Consider the following 25,570-nt stretch of genomic DNA (forward strand, 5'->3'; position numbering starts at 1 on the left):
TAAAGCGCTTTGTGATGGTGGTCCACTATGAAAGGCGCTATATAAAAATAAAGATTATATTATGTTATAAACATCTGTATGTGTTACAATAAGTTATGTAACAAACTGTGAGTCAGAATCAAGCATCTAATATCCTTTCAGTACAGCATCCAGTGTTTCACACGGTTTCCATAAAATCACTCCCACAACAGTGCCATGAGCTGGTGCCTAGCAACAGTATTTCAATTTGTATTTTAACTGTCACTAAATGATGTATGGTTATGAATCCCTGATTTAGGAGTGGGTCTTTCACCTCTGGCTTCAATTTAAATAGGTCACAGGTCACAAGTGAAATAAGTTCGGTGGTCTCAGCCGTAGACGTCACACAATTGAAAGAGATTGAATGAGTTGCTCTTGCTTGCTGTGCTGTGAGGAAAAATTATCATGGAGCCTGCAGACTGTAGCCAGTCCCTCACATCTGAGGGGTGCCCTAGAAAAAAACATATATAACACTATTTTAGATTCAACTCATTTGCTTAATATTACCACCAAAAACAATTTTCTGGAGATTTTTTAAAAGATATAGTAGAAAACTGGATAATTCATGACATTTCAGTTTTCAGTTTTTTTAATAAGCAATGAAAGGAAATGAAATTGTGGGCAAATTAAGTTGATCCAGGGCACCCCTCATTTCATGGGCACTGAAAAAGGGCTTTGATGTTTATTTTAGATAATCTCTGTACAGATTGGATTGTGTCAGAATATTGAGGAGTGTAAATATTTAGAATCCAGTATCGCTAATGCTCAGTAAATCTGATGCTTTGTGCTCAGCATGTTAAAATAGCCTGTACACATGCACACGCACACACACCCACACGCACCCACACGCACACACAGTGAAGCTGAAGCAGGCCTGCTGTTGAGGCTTCTTCACCACCCATCATGAATATTCAAAAGCTGCAGTCAGTCACCAAGGACTCAGGTGGCAAAATATAGTAAGGTGATTGAAATGATCTGAGGCACAAAGGCTACGCTGAAGCTAATGTGCAGGGGAGCGAACAAATAGGCTGTAACATTGATTCAATTTCTCTAATAAAAAAAAAAATACACTGATCCCAGGCAATGTGGAGATTGCATGTACACAATGCGGTGTATGGCATCTGTGGGAGAAAATAGGAAGAATGTGTTATTTTACTGTGTATTTCTGTCAGCATCAGCAGTGAAGCATAGCAGAACCATTTTCCATGTTCCATTCCCACATAGGTCTTATTCTGCTGAAGCGCTGCTCCTTGACAGAGCAGGTTGCATTTAACTGGAATGGATTGGAATCAAACTGCCTCAGAAATATGACAGTATTGGTTTATTACTGGAACACATCCTCCCTCCCCCCATAAATGCTAATCTGCACAGCATTACCATTAGGAGCATCCCCCCCATCCTTGGGCTCACTTGGGCACTTCCAGCTGGTGGCTGGGGCTATAGCAATAATACAGCCTCCTCTGTCCCAGCAGCTTTTTCATTACATTAAATGCATTAGGATGGCAGTATTGTTTGGTTGGTAGCAGGTAAAGACTGGATGACTATGAAGAAATCAGCAAAGAGGAAAATGTGGTCTCCTTAGAAACGGGTAGTTCCTATGAAGGTGATGTTTGCCTCTAGCTCCATTCTTCTGGCTAGCTTGCAGTGGGTGACATATAGAAACGCAAAGCCGCCTTCTTCTTCTTCTCTCCCTTAAAAGAAGGACCCTTACCTTTGTGCATCCCCCCCTCCTCATAGTCACCTAATTTCATCGGATATCTAAAGCTTTTCATTATGGCTCATGCAGCTTCCCAGCTGAAGAAAAACAGGGATTTTGACGTTAATGCAGAAGATGAAAAAAAGAAGAACAAGAAACGGTCCCGGGAACGAAAGAAAAAGGTACCTTTTAGATACAGTGCTGTACTGTACCAATGCATTCCTTTGTTTTAATTTGGATTCCAGCATGCACATAGAGGTTGCACAATTGGGGGTATACAGGACTGTAGTTGTGTTACTAGGCTGGGGAATCGTGTGTTTGCCCTTAAATGAATTGTGTTTTTATATAGAATTGTATATAGATAGCACAAATGTGGACTGCAGTAATAACAAAGGGAGGTGTTTTGCTAGAAAGGTTAGACTTAACATCCACATCAGCCTCCCAGCCATGACAGTATATGTAGTACTAAACGTGTTTATTATATAGTGTTTACTGAGACGCTGCCCTCTAGTACAACACTTTTAGGTTTTGAATTCTATGATAATGTGGAGTCCCTCTATTTAACAGAAGGAGAGCATCTACTAAATTCTACCCACTAGGTAAAAAGCCGTAACAGAAACTGGGGGAATGTTAGAGAACCGCATTTGCATTGTTTCGTGCCGATTTGACAACAATGAGGAATTCAAATCAGCTGCACCTCTTGTAATTTTACGTGACACTTTTTGTTTTCATGTTGTTTTCTAGCTTTAGCTCTGTAAAAAAAACTAATAATAATAACATATATATATATATAGATATATATATATATATATATATATATATATATATATATATGTGTGTGTGTGTGTGTGTATTTAAAATGTTCAATTATGTGGTTCTTCCATGTTTTAGAATTTGAAAATGAGGACAATAGAACATTAATGTTCTTTCTGCAGGTTTTCTATTTAAAAGGGATTTATGCTTTAGGGAGGGGGAGGTAAATGAGAATTGATGTAAAGCACAGATTGGACCTGGAATTTTTTATTTATTTATTTATTTATTTTAAAGTATCTTGATTGTTTTGTACATTTGATCGTGTTACAAATAAAAATCAAGACTGCTGTGACCTATTAGTGGTTTTCTTTGATCGGTTATTGAATTATGTAATAATCTGTTCCTCCAATGTCACTGCGGCTTTCAATTTCTTTACCCCCACTCTTAAAATCCCCTTAGGGCAGATAACCATAATTTACTCCAAGCAGTGAGGCATGTTCTCATCAACTGACATGTAGATTTGCACTGAAGGTACTGCATTTTTTTTTGTTGGTACGACAGACAGGGCTCTGCTTTACCTCCATGCGCCCTTGCTGTTTGTCATGCTTGGGGTCCAAGTTTAATATTAAACTTAAACACTGAGAACCTACATTATCCACAGTCATTTGGCAAAACAAAAGCCAAATCTTGGTGATTGTGTCTAGGGATTTCCACTTGACTTAATATCTTGGCTGTAGTATGATTTTTATTTTTTTCTTCACAATTTACATTGAATGTCATTTGACAGCATCCATACAGCTGAAATTAATTCACTGCAGAGTCCAAGGTCTTCTCCATCAGTCGTGGAGGCTACGTTCTGAACATGCATACAGCGCAAGGGTCAGTTGCTTACAGATATGACATATATAGGGCTCCCAAAGCTTTCATGTTTTAAATCTGGGTGCATATGGGATTTGCTGTCAGGGCTCCACCTCTCCCTAATGCAGATGGGGGAGACTGTATTCTGCACTAATGTAGGGCAGGCTTTAGATAATTGCATCTTTATATCCCTTTATAGAAAAGGATAATCACCATTAAGATTCACAATTGACTTTAGACAGTCCCAGGGTTTTTTGAGCTCCATTGTAGATTGTTTGGTTTGGTGTCTGTGCTTAACAATGGGTTGTTATATATTTTTTTCCCCAGTTTTGTGACTGTAGTTATCTTTTTTAAAACCTTTTGTAAAATGAAAATGTACCAAAACAAAAAAATTACCTTTTTTTTTTTTTTTTTTAAACCCTTGCCTGGGCATTTTTATAGTTCATAATAAAGCAAACAAGACCTCCAATGCAATGTGTATTGTCTTTATCCGTTTTTTATTTTATTGAAAAAAAAGAATATATATATTCTGCCTTATGTTCTTAATGGCAGGCTGTGCAAATACTGTATTACTGTGTCGCCATTTCCAGCACTCTTGAAAAGAAAAAGCTGTAATAACAACAACAAAAAAAAATAAAAAGGTTTGGGATTTTAACTCCCGAGTTGCAGCTAATGACAAATTGACTGTTGGGAAGCCCAAATCTTAGTTTATTGATGGTATCTCTATGCATTTAGCTTTACTTTGTTCAGGAGATAGTCCCAAGTGGCAGTCTTGACCTGTAGGGAGAAAGCTGTTCTGCCCCCTTGCATTTACAATCTCTAGCCTACTCCACTGCAGTGTCACTTTATCTAAATTATAATCAATTGCACAGTGTTTTCAGACTCAGGCCAAATAAATACATATTATGATCTATCGTCAGGGATACTGTCGTGGCACACTCATGTCTGTATGTCACTCCTTACATATACCCAAAGATCTGCTTGTCCAGTGGTGATGAAACTTGCTCTAGCACATGTTATTGAGAGTTGAATCTGTGAATACAAGGAGATGCTTATCTGTTTTTACCTACAATTCTGTGGTTCGATATGGAGGAAGCTTACCATCTGTCTGTATGTTGGGTACATTACCTTTGGTGGATGTAGGTAATCGTGATCTACGTTTGATACTGATATACTGTAGCTTTTTACTAGGAGTTTGGTGAGACTGCCAGAACTAATTTCATACAGCTACCAACCAAGTCAAAATAAATTGCTAATACTACCAACCTTACCAGTGACCTAGACGTAAAAGGCAACAGAATAAATAGGGGGTAAAACCAGCAGGAAACGACATATTCAACTTCTCCTTCCTGCAGTAGTTTAGGTTGTTTCTTGTGAGTTTTACCATGTTGTTTTATTCCTCAAAATAGAGCCCTTAACATGTCACATACTGTAGCTAATCCACCAGTAAAAGGGGTGTCCTGTACATTCTTGGCTCATCAGAAGAAAGTTGTTTTAGTGCCGAGATGAGCTCATAAAGCCTTGTGAGGCAGGAGAACCGGAATCCATCTGTTGCTTCAGATGTAGTAAAATGTGTGTATCGAGTTTCCCGCTCGAGACAAGCCATTCAAAATCCATATTGCAGTCTGGGACAGTGCCATCTTTGAAAAACAGTTTTCGCCAAGTCATTCGGCTTTCTCCCTTATTGCTTTTTATCCCACGCACTTAGAGACAGAAATCCAAGTTGTTTTTTTTTGTTCTTTTTATCTTTATTTGAGTCCAGGGGTTTCAGTTGTCACTCTGAGCCACAAAACAAGGGCTGACTGTAATGGACCCACTAAAGGCACTTGCAGTTGTGTCTGCCGATAACATGATACTATAAACTTAGCTCCACACTTTCATTTCGTCTCTGTTTTGCGCAGGCTTTATTAAGCAACTATAGCAGTTTCTATTCTTAATCGCTGTTGTTTTTTAGGAAGGAGAAAAGCATGTGTTTGTTTTAGAAATCTAAAACCCTATTCACAAAACTTTAAACACTGTTTATAGAAATGTTTATTTTAAGGATTGTTTAGTGATGAGTGTTCATTTGTTTACAGGATAATTTGGTCGTACACCATATTCAGATGCTCAGGTTTTTTTTCTCTGTTTTTTAATTAAAGACAGGAGTAAGTGCTTTCTATCAGTCACTATTTTCCTGTACTGGTAGTTACAGATGATGTACATATTTCTTCATATTTAAATAGCAAAAATAAATGTGTAGGCTAAAGAAAGAAGTTTAAGGATGTATGTCGGGTAAAGCCATTAGATTTGGATAAAGGTGTCTGTTAAATAAATACATATAATAATCCAGATAATATTGAACATGTTCCCGTGAATCTGTAGGCAGGCTTTCCAAAAATAAGGTTCTCCCTTGAGCTCCGGCGTCCTTGAACCAATTCCTTGCTGATAAATTGAGAGTGCAACTGACTTGCTGCAAAACAACTTTAGACCAAGGGACAAGAATGAGGGTACAGACTACAGCGCATCTAACTAATCCCAAATTCAAATCATAATGGTTTATTAAGGGGATATCTTCTACTTTTTTACCTGTTTTATGTCTATTTAAACACAGAATCTGCCACTTTTTTGTTGAATATAGTAATTTCCACTGAATCACTCCAACAATGGTGTGTAAAAAAACAGAATACGGTTATTAATGTTATCTAAATAATTCAAGTGAATTTCTTATCTGTTTAGTCTGAAAAGACTCCTCAAGGCTGATTGTGTGAAAGCGAGGAGGGGAAACATATTAGCACTGTGAACTGAAGCAATGAACAGTGAAGCCTGCACAACAACTGATAAGCTCTCCCTCCTCACTTCCCCCTGCCTTGAGTATTTTCAGAAACCTTTTTGCTGGAATAGTTAGTAAGCATGGCAAATAATCATTTATTTTAAAGGGTCCAAAAATATGTACTTTTGTGAAAGAAAGGAATGACCCTCACATGACTGATATGCTTTGTTATTTCAAAGGCATCCCTGATGTTATGTAATATATAAAAGCTGCATGTCCCTGTTGTAAGTCTGTTTCAGTCACAATGGGTAAGACGGCTGACTCAGACAGATGGTTGATGCGTGTTGCTCGGTTAGTAGAGGCTTCCATATCCAAGACTGGAAACAAGAATGGTCATGTATCCCTCCAGAACAATTTAAAAAACCTTGCAAACTTGTCAAGTTGAATCAGTGCCCATATTGACAGTGCTGTGGACAGTGATTCAATTATTTTTTTGTTCCAAATATAATAACCTGTTGTTCAAGTACTGGACGACTGCATGTAAGCGTGGAGTGGAATAATGTAGTTCTCTCTCGATCAGAACAACAGCTAACAAAGGTGTTGGGTAACAGGCGAATACAGCATGTTTTATTTGTACATCCAAACAACACCCCAGTGTCATAGAAGAGTCGTCATTTTGTAAATTAGGAACCTGTTTGTCTTGGTGTCAGACTAATGTGTCCCTTGTGTAGACCAAGGTTCAAAGTTACGCAAAGGGAGGGCTGTATTACAGTATTTGTATACTGGAGGCATTACAATAAATGAGGTCTTGCACTTTAATGAATGTTGCAGTAGCCCCTTAAGCATTCAGGATTTCAGAATGCTGTCATTTTAAACTGGTGGAATATTAGTTTATCTTTTACCACAGTATGTGGTGTTTGGGCTTGCATGATACACTTGTGTATTGACATTGGTTTTTTTTATTGAAAACCAGCAAAGCCTCCCTTGAGTCGAGAGATACAATGGGGCAGATCCATATTTTGAAAGGATTTTTGATGATCACTGTTAAGAATAAGTGAGTATTGTACCGTGTGGAAAATTGAAACAGTTAAAAACTCTTCTTTCTGTGAAAAAGGAATATGATCCTAGTCTTTTATTTTCGAAGCAATTTGTGTTTTGAGTTGTTATCAGTTTGACTGTGTGCAGCACTCAATTCCTCAACCTGATACACTGCTGAAGAAGAGCTAGAAATATATGAGTCTATAGTATAAACAAAAGTGTGAACTGTTTACATCCATCAGGAACTGATTTTGAGATTCTCAGATCATCCCCTGGGTAATAACGAGACTGACTGCTCTATACTTTCCTATATTTCTAAGCTTTTAAACAAAAATGGAACACACTGGCTGGATCCCTGTCTCAATAAGCTGCACAGACTGCAGTGAGGAGGCTGAGAGAAAACTGCGGGCTATGTTTTAGACAAAAATGTTTGCATAGTGTCAAATACAGCTTCTCTTTATTCTTAATAACCCATTTCTTTAAAAATTGTTACACACATAATTGCAGAATAGGAATCTAAAGTGAATGGTAAGGCTACACTTGACTTCATTATCTGTGATATTATTATTTATTCTCTACAATTTTACAAGTGTGCAGACCTCAAGTTCCCAGTCAGTCTAACCTGGTCCACCCTTATTTAGGTATGGTCTGTTCTTCATACTATGCATTGAGCTTAAGGTGAAGTAAGCAGTCAAAGGGGGGTAAGCTTTTCTAGTGGTTGTTTTTGTTTTCTCCATGGCAACAGGTCAGAAGAGCATTGCTCACAACACGACAGGTTACTAGAGTGTTGTTGGAATAACAGAGCTATTAGTAAAGTCCAAGTTCAGACACTTTTGATAATGCCATATCAGAATATTCTTAATTGTTCTGCTACAGTATAAATACTGTGATAGGCAGCAAATAATGTAATAGTCACATTGCATAGACATTTCAGCTTTTAGTTTGAAGTTATATCTATTAAAACAATTCCATAAACTGTACTTGTTGTGAACTTCCATGGTATAATGCGTGGTTATTTTCATTGGCTGTAACCGGCAGTCTTCTGCGTAATTAGGAATGGACTGTATTTGATGCATTTTAAATTAAATTGTTATACAAGTCTCAAATGTCCAGTTATAAATATAGCAAATGGTATAGTAAACATGTATTTTTGTTTTAAAACATGATATTTGGTACAGAAATATCTGATTACAAGCTATGCTTTTTAGCTAGTTTTAGACTTGTTTGGTTATTTCACCTGAAGAATGAAATTGTCCCCACCTCTTCAATTGCTTCTTTCATATCTTTAACCAATGAACTGATACCCCTATTGACGGACATGCTTTTTAGCCAAGTAACATGGTTTGACCCAGAAGACACTGCTGAGGTGAAATGATTAGGATATCCTAAGACTAAGGCATATAAACTTAGAACTAACCTAAAGTAATACAATGTTTGCTATAGCATGCATGTCTTTAAAAAAATAATAAATAAAAAAATAAAACTAAATTTGAGACCTTTGAAGGAAGTTCAAATAAGGTAAGATGTATTCAATTATTTATTTAGATACAATACTTTAACACTGGCGGGTGTTTAACTGGTCTTTCATCCCTGGACTGATTAGACTGTCCCTTTTCATGTTAATGCTCTCCCGAGGGAGATTAAGGAAGGCTATGTATTAATTGTTGCTTAACTTCGAGCTTTTAGTTCCTCTTTATCATGTTTTCAATCGTTCCGGGTGGTTATTGCAATCTCAAATATTGTGTTTTAGTTTGAGTACTACGCATACTCTTTGAAATCAGGAGCAGGCCTCACTTCAATTGCCACACACACACACACATATATATATATATACATATAGAATTAAAACACACACACTCACATATACATATATATATATATATATATATATATATATATATATATATATAGTGGAAGACTCGCACCACTCACGGGTTCGTTGCCCCTTTAAAAATAGACCCAGTACTCAAGAAATGTATTCTCGCGCTTGACGTGTTATTTTTTTAATAAACACAAAATAAACGAACACAACAGAAACAAAAACCTAACTCCGTTTTGGAGCGCTAACTAAACAGGTTATTCCCTGACTAACTTGCAGGATGGCTAAGCCGTTTACCTAGCACCACAACACAAACAAAAATAACACAGGCTTAACACAGCACTTACTACTTTTTCCTCTGGACTGCTCAGAAACGGAGCACCTCTCTTCTGCTTCCTTCTACTCAGCAGCCCCGAGCATACTAGCTGCCTCTCTTAAATACCCTGCACCTGGTCCCAATTCCCAATTACCGCCCAGGTGCAGGGAATAATTAAACAATAAAACAGTTAAATTAAACAATAAAACAATTAACAAAAACTGATTAATAGCAAAGCAAAACAATTAAACAATAAACAAACGTGCATATTCACATGTTTTCCTCAGGGAGGCTTTAACCCCCTCCCTGCTGTCTTACAATATATATATATATATATATATATATAATCAAAAATAGAATTAAACACACACACTCACATATAACTACCATGGGGCGAGACGTAAATTCGCTCGTTTCTTTATTAAATAAAATATTTAAACAAAAACAAAACACTTTATAAAAGAAAACGGCTCGCTGGCCAAACCAAACAGACAAAACAAAGTGAACACAAATAAGTATCATGCTGGCAATTGTTTACTTTCAGTATCTGTTCTTACTTGTCTTTTTCCTCCTCTGGACAAACCACCCTGATCAGCCAAAGCTGCGGGTTTATATACATATGACCATCTCCAAATGAATAATAAATTAATCAATCAATCCATCTGGAGACGGTCACATTCTGCACGGGTTTAGCATGGATGGGGAAGTTTAACAATAACAAAACATTGTATTTTATACAAATTAAACAATACGTTTTAAATAATAATAACACAAATAGAAAATACTACATAATACACACAGGGGCGGCGGGTACCCTGTCACAGATGGCCTTTTATTGGGACTATTTTTTTAGTTTTTCTACAGCGGGGTCTGAATTAAAAGTTCTGTGATCTATAAGGCCATGTTGAAATTATATAAAAATATAGCTTGTAGGTGTTTCTTGTAAAATGTTATCTGTATACAAAAACACAAAACATGTAAACAGATAGTAGCAGAAGGATTGCTGAATATAGCTGGTTACAGACTGGCTTTAAAGAGTAAGTTGCTGTAGGTCTGAAATATCACAGTTCTCTTAACTAATATTTGAGAGCCCTTTTGAGGCCACAGGAGTGCGCGAAGTTTGAAAAAGTAACCGGGATGTGATGCTAAACGTTTAAACTCTCATCCCCTATGATGTGCTCCACATTGTTACAACTTCCTGTGCTGTTTTTCATCATCGAGAGGCTTCAGTCCATTTGCTTGTCAATTAGTTTTCCATTTGCTTCAATTACAGCATCCATTCTTGGCAAGAGTCTTGTGGAATTCTCGATTCCCTTCAAAGATCATAAAGCTGCAGCAGAATTGCTCATGTTGGCATAATACAGGCCTGCAAGGCTTACTCACTCCAAGGTCAGCATAACGTCTGTGACAGACACGACGAAACTGGTAGTGCACTAAGAGCTGGTTTTTATAAAGCACATACACAGACCTGTAGACTGTGACTACTCGTCACCATTGTTGTTGGGTGTACAAGGAGGGTGTAAAACTACGTCATCCATCATTATCTTTGTTAGCTGTTTATATGAACTATTTGCCTTAATGTCAACACTGATATAGTGATTCCATGGTTGCTTTTGTATTTGAAATGAATGGATTATTATTAGTAAATGCTGTAATCCATGCTACTAGTGGCCTTGACTTAAACATTTCTGTCATGTTGTATCACTAAGATGTATGACCAGCTCAATGAACAATAGCTTGCAGTGGTACAGTAGAGGGCCAATGAATCTATAACCTATCCGCTGGTACCGGATTGCAGTGAATGGAACAGTGCACTTAAGATAACTGCTGCTTTTTGATGAATTATTTAAAAAAAAACAATTTAAAACAATAACAATAAGCCATGTTTAAGGACTAACCTTTCTTAGAAAGACAGCATCGATTCCTTTTCTTCTCCAGCACAAATGTTAGTACTGGTTTCTTCAGACTACAGTTGTTGGTGGATGAGTGGGTGAAGGCAAACCTGCCATCAGTGAAGTATGATTCACGGCCACTTAGGTAAATACTGTATCATCTTAGTGTATAGAAAGCAGCAGAACAAGGATTGCACTGTTTAATAAGAGTATCTTTGTCCACAGCATGAAATGCCTGGCCACTTTATTAGGAGTTGTGCCCTGATCACAACCTTGACATATTCTGCAATTATGTGTGTAACAATTTTTAAAGAAATGGGTTATTAAGAATAAAGAGAGGCTGTATTTGACACTATGCAACTTCATTATTCAAAACATTTTTGTCTAAAACAATCAAATTCAGATTGTTTGACTGATTTATTTGGAAAACCAGGAATAAATATAGCTTGGGATGCACTATTTATTTTAAGGGGGGGGGGGTACTTATTTAAAAATGTACAGTTTGCAGTCTTCCACACAGTTGACAGGATGCCTCCAGCTAACTCGAGGCCAGCTGTCAATGTCACTCCATCACTGGTAACCAGAGACATGTTACTCTGACGAGGGAGAATAGTCTAGCACCCCTTTCCTTTGAGAGTAGTTTGCTGCCCCACTGGTCCTTGGCCTAGCAGTGAAGATGTAAATTATGTTTGGTGTAACGTGTTTGCAGTGTGTTACCGTGGGACCTCCTTGAAACAAGATGCATCTATATCGACCCCCTGGTTGTTATGTAAGCAGTAACACACAAGAACGCGTGGGTTGTACTGATACAACTCAGGCCTTAGGGGCATGGTACATAGCTGGGCTATATTTTCCATAAAGGGAACTGTGGAAGTACAACTCTATCTGTTTAGTTTTTCTTATGAAATAAAAAAAGACCTTATAAGTTCTTCCAATAAATAGTCCCCTGAAACTTATTGCCCATTTACAGGTTTCATGATGTTTTTTGAATACATTGCTGTAAAAGTCCATTTAAAGTCCATTGACGACAACCCCTACCCCCCCACCCAAAAAAACAAAAACAAAAAAAAAAACCTGTTACCCACACTCCTAAACCTGTACATCTGTTTTATGTTATTGCTGGTTATCCAGTGGGGACAGCCATGGCTTTTTCTAAGGCAGTATCCGAGTGTGTGGTTTATTATGGTATTTTGAGCACTAGAAATGTAGAATGAGAAAATTAATTCCCAATACAGTTACAGTGATAAATAGACACAGGTAAATGGTGGTGCTTTACTGAGAGGGTGCAAACCAGGTATCAAATGAAATTTCTCTGAGGTTGTTGTAGCTCATATTTTTTCTGTGTTTTAGTTTTCCAGATTTCCATTTTCTGTTCACTTTTAGGACTCTCATCTGAGCTTCACACTAACGTGCTGCGTGTGGAACTGTAAGTAGGGTCCTTGTACTGTACCAGCTACACAGGAAGTAGATGATTCAGTAGGAGGATAAATGAACATCACTAGAGTCACATGGACAGTTGTCATCTTATTTGAGAGGAAGGTTATTTCCATGGCTTGGTTATTGCTCCTTTAAGCATGGCAACTTATATGTTTCACTGCACATGCAGGATATACAGATTAGGGGTGAATGATCAGGCTTCTTGTAATATCACTGGAAATGGAATTGCTATAGGAGATATTTGAAGGTGAACCAGGAAGAAATAATGAATTTAGCCAGACACTGTTTAGTACATTACTTGTTGAAGTCATCAGTGCTTTACAGCTGTCAAGGGTCAGCGGTTTGCTGACTTCTCTCTCTCCTGTCGTGAAGATAAAAGGGAGGACAGCAGACAAAATATTTCATAGGACACTTACAATGTATAGAAAGCCTGTGTGTCCAGCAGTTCAGAATACCAGGCAATTGGTACTATCAGAGATTCATGGCGCAGCTGCTCTTTGAGTTTTGCTGAGTTGTTACAAAGGAGATTATACTCTACCTAATTTGTACCGTCTACCACAAAGCCATCAATTCTCCTCTGGGCTTTCCACAGGGGATGTCACGACTATGTCCAAAGTGTCGGTGAGATTGCTTCTGACAGCTTACCAGAAGAAATGCTTTTTTGTGAAAATATGCTACCATGAGAAAATGTGTATATGATCTGATACAAATGTGTAAAATGTAATATTTTTTTCCAAAATTTGAATTCCAAATAGTCACTTATGTTATACTTATGCTATTGAAAAAAAAAAAAAAATGTAATACGAGTTGCACCCCTTGGGAAGAGCCCAAATTTTCCTGTCATTTCAGATTTTCTATAAACGTCAAGGATTAGTTGAGCGATTAGTTTTGTGCCTATACTGCACATACCAAAGCATTGGCTTTATTCAGACTAAATACATTGTTTAGGCTTTTAAAAATGTTTTAATATCTCCCACACTTAATTTTATTAAGTGATTTCATCGATGAGAGGAGCGGTTCAGTTTAAGTATTAACTATTTTTTTCACAAGAAGCAAATATTCTAGCAATTTTAGCAGTGAAAATGTGATTCACACAGATGTGATTCAAGTAGTTGCTGTTGCTATATTTTAGATCCATTAAGGGCACATTTTGCATTATTTTCCTCTGCATGGGATGTCCCCGGTGACAGGGATATAGTGGAGACGCTATCCTGGACATGTGCCAAACTTATGTTTGTAAATAGGCCTATCTATTGAAAGCTGCTCATGCTTCTGTGATGAAACCTGATAAGGACATTGTTTTACACAAGGGCGAACTACATGAGTTATTTCGCTCTTTTACAAATTATGTAATAAGGTATGCTGTAATTAGTATACAACTGTGTGTTTTGGGGAAAGAGTGGTAAGCATGCGTGATACAAGAGGTGTGCAAAGTTACCGAACGTAGCTCAGTCACGTTACAAAAAGGGTGTACATTATATTCCAGAATGTATGGTATATGAGATATTTGAGGCTATATCTTTTTTTTTTAAATTTGGAATCACCAATTATTTTTCTGATTTTCTCCCCAAATGAAATGCCCGATTATTTTTATTTCAACCCGACCCACTGCTACCACCCCTGCGCTGACTCGGGAGAGACGAAGACAGACACACACGTCTTCCGAAACATGCGCCATCAGCCGTTCGCTTCTTTTCACTCTGCAGGCCTGCCATGCAGCAACCTCAGAACTACTGTAGAGCACCTGTAGAACTCCTCTGTTTGTATCCTGGGACACTATCACCCTTCATGTAAATGTGCTTTATTTTGCTCTTATCAGCCCCCTATTTTACTGCATTTAATCCTGTACTTCAGAATACTGTAATCTGCCAAGTTTTTAACCTGTAGTACTTTGTACTTAATCACATCCTGATGTAACTATCACTATTTAATCATATCCTGATGTAACTATCACTATTACCTGCTGTATTATTGAATTGTGGTTTGTCAAACTTGTACTTTGCTTGAACAAAAGTTATTGTATTTCTTGCTCTTATTGTATTACTTGTATTGTAACGCTTGAAATGTTTTTGCTTACGATTGTAAGTCGCCCTGGATAAGGGCGTCTGCTAAGAAATAAATAATAATAATAATAATAATAATAACTACAGCGTCAGAGGACCACGCAGCTCTGGGAAACTTACAAGCAGGCCCACATATGCTCAGCCAGTCCACAGGGGTTGCTGGTGTGCGGTGAGCCGAGCACACCCTGGCCGACCCAAGCCCTCCCCCACCTGGCCGGCACTCAGCCAATTGTGCGCTGCCACCTGGGAGCTCCCGTCCACGGTCAGCAGTGGAATAGCCTGGACTCGAACCGGCAACCTCCAGGCTATAGGCTCCATGTGGAGTGCCTTTTACCGGATACACCACTCGAGGCTATATTTTAAAGAGCATCTTTGAATCACTTGTATTATTTTTAGTCATGACTTTTTTAAAACTGTAAAGATGTAAAGACAGAAAATTATATACAAAGTGTGTTGAAACAAGGATATTAGATAACTGTGATATTTTATACCTGTATCAAGTTGTTCTTTAAAAACCACTGGTCTGAGTTTGATGAAACTACACAGGCACACTGTATCTACAGTATGTGGTCTGCTATTTCACTTCACCGACAACCCTACAGTAATTGGATATTTATAGCTGTGACATGTATGTTACTAACATCTCTTCATAAAGTATCTGATACACAGTAACTGGAAATGGAAACACTGTTTCTGAAACCACAGTGGAGTTCTGCCGTTAAAGGAAGATCAATGTAGGTCTATTCTGTTAAGGACTTTGCGACGATTGAGGCATCGGTGGCCAGGATCCACCTTATTATGAACTGCCTGCTAGTGTTGAGACCCAGACCTTCTTAATGAGGATGTGGAGCCCCTGGTCCCTTTCAGTGCCAGTGACAGTAGTAAGTCACAAAGAGCAATACATGTTGTGTGTCACAAAGAGCAATAACATCATTTGATGTTTGGTAATATAGAAAATACCACATTGCACAGGAGGGAGCCTAGCCTTAAAGATGCCGCATAACTGACTCATTTTCTAATAAAAATAAAGCTTTTTATTATCTTTCTAGTAGTAGTGTCTCATTTGCATATTTTGACATTCAAAGGCTAGGAAGTTATTTGTTCCAAAATCCATTGCTGGTATTTCTGTGCTCTGCAGTCTAATAATAAGGTTTCTTCAGGGCAATACACTGGTGTTATAAAACAATGTTATCTCAAGGCGATTTTTAAACCTTTAAGTAAGGGTAATTGAATTCCCCTTAACAGTTATACTGAAGGCACAACATGATTTGTTTAGTCATCGTTTTTTTTTTCTTTTTAAACGTGGTTGGTCCACTGTTCTGTAATGCTTTTCTTCTCGAATTTAGTGCTTTGTGTCGGCACGCCTGAAGATGAATAATGGAAGGGCTGGGCTGCTTGGAGTCCTCTCAAGGTCATTTGAAAGGAACGGCTAATGCAGACAGGCCTTCCATTCCAATTGAATCTTTCTGCAAAGCATTCTTAAAGAAAACAATGCCATGCTTTAAACTGGGGTCAATTTTTTATGGGTTTTTTAATGCATGTTTTAATTACATACATGCAAAACAATCTAAAGCATGTACAATACATGGCTGCTGTATATTACTGTTTGAATCTTATAACTGTCAGTCTAAAGCCCGAGACAGACAGGTGCGGCGTGATACCGCTGGGCATTTTCACGGTGCGGTTCCGCTAGTCTGAATCCGGGCACACAGTACCACACCGTAGGCTATGTGCTCGAATATAATTTACATATATGGTCAAAAGTTTTGCATCACCTAGAATATTAGTATTTCAATATTTTTAGTAACATCATGCATTTCATACAAATTAGATTTTCTTTTAACAGACCATGGCATAGTTTGTATTTGACAATTTTAAATTGTATAGTTTATATTCAACCATTTTAAACATCTGCACTAAAATATTCTACCTTCTACCATTGTTTAGCTTTCTGTGCACTGTACAGAACTATATCTGAAATGGAAGCCTTGTTTATCTTGTGGTTTGTGTTTATTCCCAAAAAGGTTGTTTTGGCTGTAAAGTGAGTTTCCTACTCAGTGTGCCTGTCAATTGTGAGTGAAACGAGGCTTGCTCCTGCTACTACAGACAGTAGGGACATTTTAAATTAGGCCTGCACTCTGTTACAGAAAAATACAAATTATAAAAGGGAATCGCCTTTTTTCAAAATGAACAGTAAACACCTACAGCATAGAGCTCAGATGGGCTCATAGGCAACCATCTTCTATATCATTTCAAAACTGCACGTGGCACTGCGCCTAAATTCATTACAGGATTAAATTCAGGTTTCCAAGATGGTGGCTTTTGCAGAACATATGGTAATTCCATCTTCTTGTTATGAGCATCAATACGACTGGCAGGCATCATTATTTTTTATTTCTACGGATTTGTGGGTTTCATCTGATACTGCATTGAAATGTCTTTGTTTTATTTAGGAATTTTAAGGCTATTTTTTCCCTCTGAACTATACATGTTGTTTTGTGTTCCAGTGATTGATTTAATTTTTGCCATCTGTTATTGTTTAGTATTGTGAGTGAAAATGTATTTTGAAACGGTAAGGAGTGGTGTAAGGCACAACATCCCCTAGCTTGTGACTAGTGTACTGTGAAATCTGAGTCATCGGGCGAGAAGACAGGAATTAGACGAACCATAAAAAGTCCATCTGTGAGCTTGCAGGGGCTTGTGTATCCAACACATTTACCGTAGTACATTTCAATATGCATCATAATAATAATAATAATAATACTACACTGATGATATTTGTGTTGGATTGAAGAATATTAACATTTGTTTAAGGTGTTTAACAAAAAAAGCAATGCACATGTCTTGGGAAATAGTGTTTAACAAAGGCTTACTGCTGACAGCTGACTGTGATAAGAACATTGAGTTTTTTTTTTTCATAGACTGTAATAGTGGCTGAGGGTCAGGGCTCTGTTTTTGTTTTACCATGGCAGCCCCACACACACTCATTAGTACAATGGGCTAGTAGCACCAGTGTTACTGGAATTATGGCAGGACCCCCCTAAGTCACAAGAAGCTGAAGAACTCAGTAGACCTGATTAGAGACATGCCAGTCTGTAAAGTGAGAGTAAGAAGCCTTAGCACTTAATAAAGTGAAAGCCCCTTCTACAACCCATTATACAATATTTTTGCAGTTTTCCCATGTTTTTACCATGCATTTACCACAGTTGAACCTGGTTTGACATGTTAATTAATATGCTCCACCATACCCGCAGGTTTTTGCAATGCTTATTACACTTGTTTTTACAATGGGAAACTTTTATAAGGGAATGGGCTCCCAATCACAACACATTGTTGTTAAAGTATGCATTCATTCTGAAAATTCTGAGCAGTTTTTCACAGCTACAGTGCTCCCCCTTTAACAGGCGATCCTTTACACTGCGGAAGAGGTTATACGGCAGTATGGTCATGGCTCCCATTTGCCCCATGTAATGCCATTACACTAACACTAGTATTAGTGTTGTAGCAGTAGTGTTATAAAGGGGAGACTGTACTTTATAATTGTTCAAACGGTGAAAGGTATCTGTAAAACAAAGCAATGAGATATTCATGGCTTTTTCTCCTCTCAGAAAGGATTATGCTGCAATGCCTGTAGCTATTGGCAGCAAGAAGCTCTGTATGTAGCAGATGTAGTTTCTGGAGGTTTGCCACGTATGCACCTGGACACTGATAAACCAGAAACATTTGGAATCCAGAGCTAGGCTGACAATTCATGGAAATCAATTATTTATGTAGTCGATAAAAAGGAAATGTGTACAAGACTAAAGATTTACAGGGGTTAGGAAACAAATGAGAACAATCTTTCTTACACTGTCAATAGGGTGTAGGGCCTCAATGAGCAGCTAGAGCTGCACTGATTCGACAGGAACAGTTTGCAGGTTGTTACACTGTCTGTGGTACATAACTGTTTTTCAATGATTACTTCCTCATATTTCTCCACGTAAAGTGGGGATGCCAGCCCATACATTTTTGGTGTCAATTTTAGCAGTCTCACCCCTAGAACAAACAAAATGACAATGGCTTTTAAAGGGGTATTCCCAAATCTCACTCATTTGGATGTTCTGACCATGTCATATCTGCCATAGTTATTTATTTTGAGACTGTATTATTTGGCATATATCAGTCCTGCTGTCTTTGCCCATTGCAATCAATTGTATGGGGGCAACCCATTTACACAGAAGTGTGTGCTACATAGCTCATGTTTTTTTTTTTTTTGTACAACCACATTCTATGTAACAACAACTTTACAACGCTTTAAAACCTAGAAACATCCTTTCTTTGTTTCCCAAAATGTAAGCAGATTTATTCAGGTGCACTTTCACTGTAAATGTGCAGCAGGCATCAGCTGTTGCACACATACTGTATGCATATGGGTTCCACAACGATGCACACTGGAAACTGCCAAATCTCCTTTGAGGGATTTATGCCAAAATGTGTTCCTCGTGGAAATTGGTGAAAGTACTGTAGAAAGGGTCTCCAGCAATATGTAGCTCATTAAACTTCCTCCAAATCACTTTAAAGTCCATTTGAGGTCCATCTTAAGCCTGTAATCTGTACTTTGAAAGCACATTTCAAAATGAAGCTCCAAACAGTTACAGGTCTGCAGTAAAGTGGTTCACAGTAATTCGATAAAATTTCAAGCCGAGACTTTTGTATTGAGTTTTTACTTCTACTGTAGTTTACATCAGGGGATTTCTGAAAGACACTTTTCCATTGATATTTGTAGCTCTCTACGTCATTGGTTTGTTTTAAATTATTATTATTATTATTATTTTTATCAGAATGGTAGTAAAAAAAATATTAATCATGGCCAGATACAGGACACTATTGATGAAAAAACATGTTTTCTTTGCCTTTTTTATTGAAAAAAAAAAATAGTCCTAACGATTACATACTGAATATATAATGCAATTTACAGTGGCTGCTTCAATATGTTTTGGTACCACTACTGTTGGCTGGCTGGTTTGATAGATATATTGGTGGCATTGATATGGTAATCACTCTCCACTCTGGATTGATATTAGACCATTGATCCAAGTTCAGTTTACATTTATCCCATCCAGAGCTGACACTGTGGGCATTTAGTTCTCATTTTTCATATTATGTTACCTCTACCAGAAGGCATCTTCTAGTTGCAATAAATATCTAGTTATATTTATCAGTTCTTTATGCAAACTTTTAATCTGTATTCTGTTAATTTCTGCTATCTTAGTATTTGGGCTTCTCTCTTTTGTTGCTCTCCAACATACTGTATATAAACAGGTACAGCTCAATTATAAGTACTGTGTTGTTTTTTTTTTTCTTAAAGTGATTCTGTCTAACAACATTGTTTCTTCTTGCCTATCATGTACTTCTATTTGTGATATAGGTCTCAAATGTAATTTTGAAAGAAACACATGTTATTGTAAACATGTATTTGTATTTAAAAACATGATATCTGGTACTACACTAGGATAAATATCTCTGTTTGCAAACCAAACTTTCAGATAGTGTTGGACTTCCTTGGTCATTTCACCTGGAGGGTGAAATTGTCCCCACCACGGAATCGTTCTTGTCATTAACCAATGAGCTGCATCCCCAATTGACTGACAATTCACTGACAGCAAAAGACACTGCTGAGGTAAACTGCTACATGAAAGTAAATGTCCATGGAGATTGGGTGACAAGTGAGTTCATGTGTCACAGAAATTTCCACAGACATTAAACACAGATATTGATTTGTTGCATTAATTGACAGCTAACCAGATGCCCTAAATATCAGACCACCCAGAAATTTGTAAAAAAGCTGCTCCCAAAGGACATTTCTAAATATCGGGTCTAGTCTGAAAACAACTCGAATATTATCCAACACATAACAGCCTCTATACTTACGTTATTTGCACCATTTTCTTGTGAAAGAAAACCTGTTTATGTTTCATAACTAGAAACGGACAATGTAGACACACTTTTGGTATTATGAGTTGTTTGTTACTTATTTTGAAGATTGTGTCTGTTTTTTTACTTAAATAAAAAACGGAGCAAATTCCTTTTTTGGTTAAAGATAAATCTGACCACAGCACATGTAATACAAATGTATATCAAGGTATAGTACAGAACTATAATAGAGACCAATGCAATTAAACATCTAGTTGGATTAAGAAGTACATCTCAGAGCTCTCTCCTCTGCCTGCTTTATACACCAGGTACCACTTGCTGTAGCATTTGTAATTGTGGTGTTAAAACACCTTATAGCACACAAAGTAGTAAAACATGTATACCGCATTGTACTGTGTTTGTGTTCTAGAGTCTTGGGACATAGTACTTAAATCAATGCCATATTGTCTGAGCAAGTTAACAATTGGAAAACCACAGGGAAATGTAGACCGGCAGCTGGTCCTGCAGATAATAAGCCTTTATAGGTGAACAATCAATAACTTGAACATTAACCCATGGAGCTTAGCTATAGCTGGTATATCGCTCAATGTAATTATATTAAACCATTCCAGTTACCTGCAGAAGTCTTTAGTATTGGTGCATCAGTGCATTAGTATTGGTGCATCAGTGCAGCTTACTGTGAATGTGGTGTTTGCCAACCAGCTCTTTGTGTAAATGCAGAGGTTGGACAGAAATTAGAAACATGTTCTGTAACACTGATAGGGTTAAAGGCTACCATGGGCCAACAGGACAATACTATACCTCAGTAATTTGCATTGCCTTTGGTATGGACGCACCTAATAACAATAGACTTCAATTAAAGTCAGATCGTCTGTACTGCCCATCATGCAACAAAAAAGATGCAGCTTTTACAGTGTATAGTCAGGGATGCCATTCACATAAAAAAAAAGTATTGATGATGAGGGACATCCCATTTCCTGTACACAAAAGTGTGTGCTTCAGTATGTATTGGCACCTGTGTTGGTGTATAATTACATATATATTCTAACTTTACACAGGGGAGAAGTGAAATTGGGTGTTTTTGTAGTAAAGTAGTCATTCTTGTGGCTAGCTCTTTAAGAGGACATCATTTTAATGATTTCTTCAACCGGTGCTTTGAAGACGGCAGATGGAGCAGGACAGCAGTTGACCCCGGGCTATTATTCATGGGTCACACAAGTGCATACACATGTGCACGCAGCTTTCTCGAAGCACGGCATATAGAAAATACTCTCGAAACGAATTGTCTTAAATATGCAGGTTGCCGTTATAATTGGGTTACGTAACATTGTAAATGAGGTTTAAAAGGAGCTGGAACTGTACAGTACTAATTTGCATGTCAGTAGTTTTTTTTTTAAATTTATTTTGCACAGCAGAACTATATATATGTTATAAAATGGGTAAACAATCAATTAGGGTTAAATTTCGTTAAGCTCTTTAAGTGAACGTGTAATTGGTAGGTGCTTACAGATGTTAGGAGCCTTACTGCTATTTTAGAACAAAAGTTGTTCTAATTCAGGGACAGCTCGGTAGGCAGGGAGGCTGTCATGATGTATCTGCCCCAATCAAGTCAGAACACAACCCTATCATGGCTTTATATGGATTGCTGTTTGCTATTAAGATTTTCATAATTTAATGACATGAAAATGTGCATCACTTATAAGAACATAAGAAAGTTTACAAACGAGAGGAGGCCATTCGGCCCATCTTGCTCGTTTGGTTGTTAGTAGCTTATTGATCCCAGAATCTCATCAAGCAGCTTCTTGAAGGATCCCAGGGAAAACAGAGAACTGTACTGGAGAACAGGTAAGTATAAAAGGGGTATTTAGAGCTCATTGTTAGATCGAAAGAAGAAGAAAACAAAAGACTATGACTCTATCTCTGAAATGGGTAAAAACGTGCAGTTATTACAGTACATTTTTTGCATTGCATGCTGTCATTGAAGTTACATGTATACAGTACTTAATAGCATGATCACAAATTGTTGTCTGTGTTCCTATTACACTGATGATCTAAACGTTTCGTAATGCAGAAATGGAATTATCACTGTAGAAAAGGAGGCTAGCTTCTACATGTATTAGAGTTGACATGCGGTAGCCGTGGAGAGATCTGCTAGATTGGTCATATTGTAGACAAATGTGTGCTTTCCAGGACTTTTCTCTTTTTATGTTACTATCTATTCCTTTCCCTCCCATTACCAAATTATCTTCTTGACAATGCAATGACACTTTAAAATGATACTAATGCTATTTGTCTAGATCATCCCCCACGTGGTGAAAAATGATGTCAAAGGTTTCTTTTGTATGCCCTCAAAACCTTCACTAGTTTTTCCATCACTGGTGGTTTATGTGTCATCAACCATAAATAGAGGAAACCCTTTTCTGATCCACTTGAGCTGGCGTGACACAATGATAACAGCTTCATTGACATGAACCATTGGTAGAATGGTACCACAGACAGTTGTAACATTTTCATATTTTAACATACTGTACCAATTGGATATTGCAATGATATTAACAAAACAGTACACTGTGGAAATCCATTGCAGTGCCATATCAGAAGCACTGATATTTGTTCTACATTCAATGGTTGTTATTGTCTGATTCACAGAATCGTTGCTAGGTTCTGTTATTCTAAGACAGGACCAATGTACACAGCATCACGTGAAAGCTAAATTCTATGTAAAAAACACTATTATAACTTAAACATAACTTTAACCTTCAAACTTACTTACCGGTACTTGTGGGTCTCAACTTGTAAAATCTAAATATACATTAACCATCTATCTTAAATGTCGTTCTCCTCTTTGACTGCTTTGAAATGGACACACCCCAAGCTAAATTAGACAGACATGTCTGCTAGCATATTTGTCTGTATAATTGTTAAGAAGTTCATTTAAAGCATGGTTTTGGAATGGGAATTCAGGAAACAAAATGAACTTGGTTTCAGTCACTTAATAACCAGTTTTTTTTTTTTCAAAAAACAGATCTTCCCTAACTTTAATAAAGAAACACTATACATTTATACACGCTGAAAGATAAATCTTCTGGCTATACAGTGTAATGTCTTATAGTTCTACTTCAGTCAATCAGGCTTCAAAACCTCATTTGGCTTGTTTTGCCCTCTGAAAATCATTCTGTGAACCATCATGCATTTAAGGATGTCGTCTTTTTTTTTTAATGGAATAAAATGGAACATTTGTGTGTTTATGCAACACATAGGTTTCTGATTGTCACATAGCTTGTCATGTCTGAATAGGCATAGAGAGAGGTGTCAATTCATTACATCAGTCAGCTAATCTATTTATCTACTTGGCTTTAAAGAATAAATGAAATCAGTAACTGCAGCTGCCCTCCTTTCAGCTGAATGCGACACTAAGCTCTTCAGAGGGCAATGACTACTACACATCTGCTCAATGCCGTACGTACATATGATTGCTTTGTCTTTATTAAGCCCCTTTCACATGTATTAAGATAACAAGTGCCATATGTGAGATGGTCTATGCAATGGATTTCAACAGTTACATTAAATGTATGATAATTGAGTTACCCTTGAACCAGTGGTTTATCATTTCTTTAAATTAAGTGGAAATATTTGTGGTACTGATTTAAACATGTTGTTACACTTCTTACTGTTAGTTTGCTGGGTACTGCAATACCTACTGTTGCAAATAACTGTTTAACACAATGTTTTGATATTTTTATACAGATTTCCTAGGGTCCACAGTTTAGACTGTTATTGGAGAATACTTACTTAAGTTACTTTAGGACCACCCTCATCAAAGATGTTATTATTTTGCAGTAACACATACACTAATAATAATTATAATCATTTTAAGAAGTATAGATTTACTATTTTAAATGCATATTGTTGCCTGTTTTAAGAAGCTATTTACTACCTGGAGTGTAAATTTAGCTGAATCTATTTTTTCAGTAGCCTTGGAAGTGATGCTCTTTCTTATCAAGACTATAGTTTGTTTTCTCCTTATTCAACATTCAAGATAACAACTCCCTTAAAAATATAGCACTATTCGGCTACAGCATTGCCAGCTGTAGCCGGTGCCAGATAATGTCAAAGTGCTATCAGTAGTAAGCCATGCAAGTACTGGACAAGCAGCTGAATAACCTAATGCAAAGTTACTTCATTTTAACTTCCCTTTGGGCAGCTACTGTACCACTGCATAGAGAACTGTGAATATCTCGATTTTTAAAAACTACATTCAGAAATGCAAGATAGGGTTAACCTATTAATAATAACAAAACACATTATTGCATCTCCCTGTTGTCTGTTTTAGTCATGGTAGACTAGACAGCAGATGTCAGTCTTTGACGGAGAGCTACTACACTGTAGGTGCTCTGTTAGCTGTTGATTTTGTATCCAAGACAGCTTGAAAAACTTCAGTAAAAATCTCAAAAGCGATGACAATATGGGTCATTGTGAAACAGGCAGTGTTGTCCTACCCCTTTACAATATTCAAATTAAAATGTATGAATAACACATTATTGTCCTGTCATCTTTGATCTTTATATTATTAGCAACTGTCAGGAGCTGCTTTAACTTTGGATCATAAGTAAATATCTTTTATAAGAATTCTCTTGTCAGGTTTTAAATGTGGAGCACTGCAAAAATGTAAGTAGACCAGTCTAAATTTTAAAAAGCTATAAATACAGGCTGTTTTTAATTAGACAGCCTCATTAAATAGCTAAAATATTTGAACAGAAAAAGATTCCTTGGTGGTATCTCAATTTAAGGTTTTACCTGATTATTTTTACCCTCAAATTGAACTGCAGTAGGGTTAACATTATGGTTAAAAAAATTAATCTGTCAGATCCCTTCAATGTTACAGTATATTATGTTTTTTCTTAAACCTACATTGACAAATTGTGATTTACACACTTCTTTTAAAAATAATAATAATAATATCTTTATTTTATATAGCGCCTTTCATAGTGGGCCACCATCGCAAAGCGCTTTATAGA

At 37.2% G+C, this 25,570-nt stretch overlaps 1 protein-coding gene across 32 annotated transcripts in view; it reads left to right on the forward strand.

Moving 5' to 3' along the window:
- LOC117418032 (ankyrin-3-like) overlaps nucleotides 1-25,570 on the forward strand; it is a 217,274-nt gene that overhangs the window by 89,836 nt on the left and 101,868 nt on the right. For 14 of the 32 annotated variants that reach the window (XM_059035826.1, XM_059035834.1, XM_059035836.1 and 11 more), the window contains exon 1: nucleotides 1,451-1,896. The exons of 3 other annotated variants lie outside the window; for them this stretch is intronic. In XM_059035826.1, coding sequence (XP_058891809.1) covers nucleotides 1,792-1,896 — 105 coding nt within the window. In that variant the 5' untranslated portion in view covers nucleotides 1,451-1,791. Of the gene's footprint in view, nucleotides 1-1,446; nucleotides 1,897-25,570 lie in introns of those variants that run through there. 15 more of the 32 variants (XM_059035813.1, XM_059035812.1, XM_059035827.1 and 12 more) reach the window with 5 other exon arrangements.

Source organism: Acipenser ruthenus, chromosome 13, assembly GCF_902713425.1.
Source record: "Acipenser ruthenus chromosome 13, fAciRut3.2 maternal haplotype, whole genome shotgun sequence".
NCBI lineage: Eukaryota > Metazoa > Chordata > Actinopteri > Acipenseriformes > Acipenseridae > Acipenser > Acipenser ruthenus.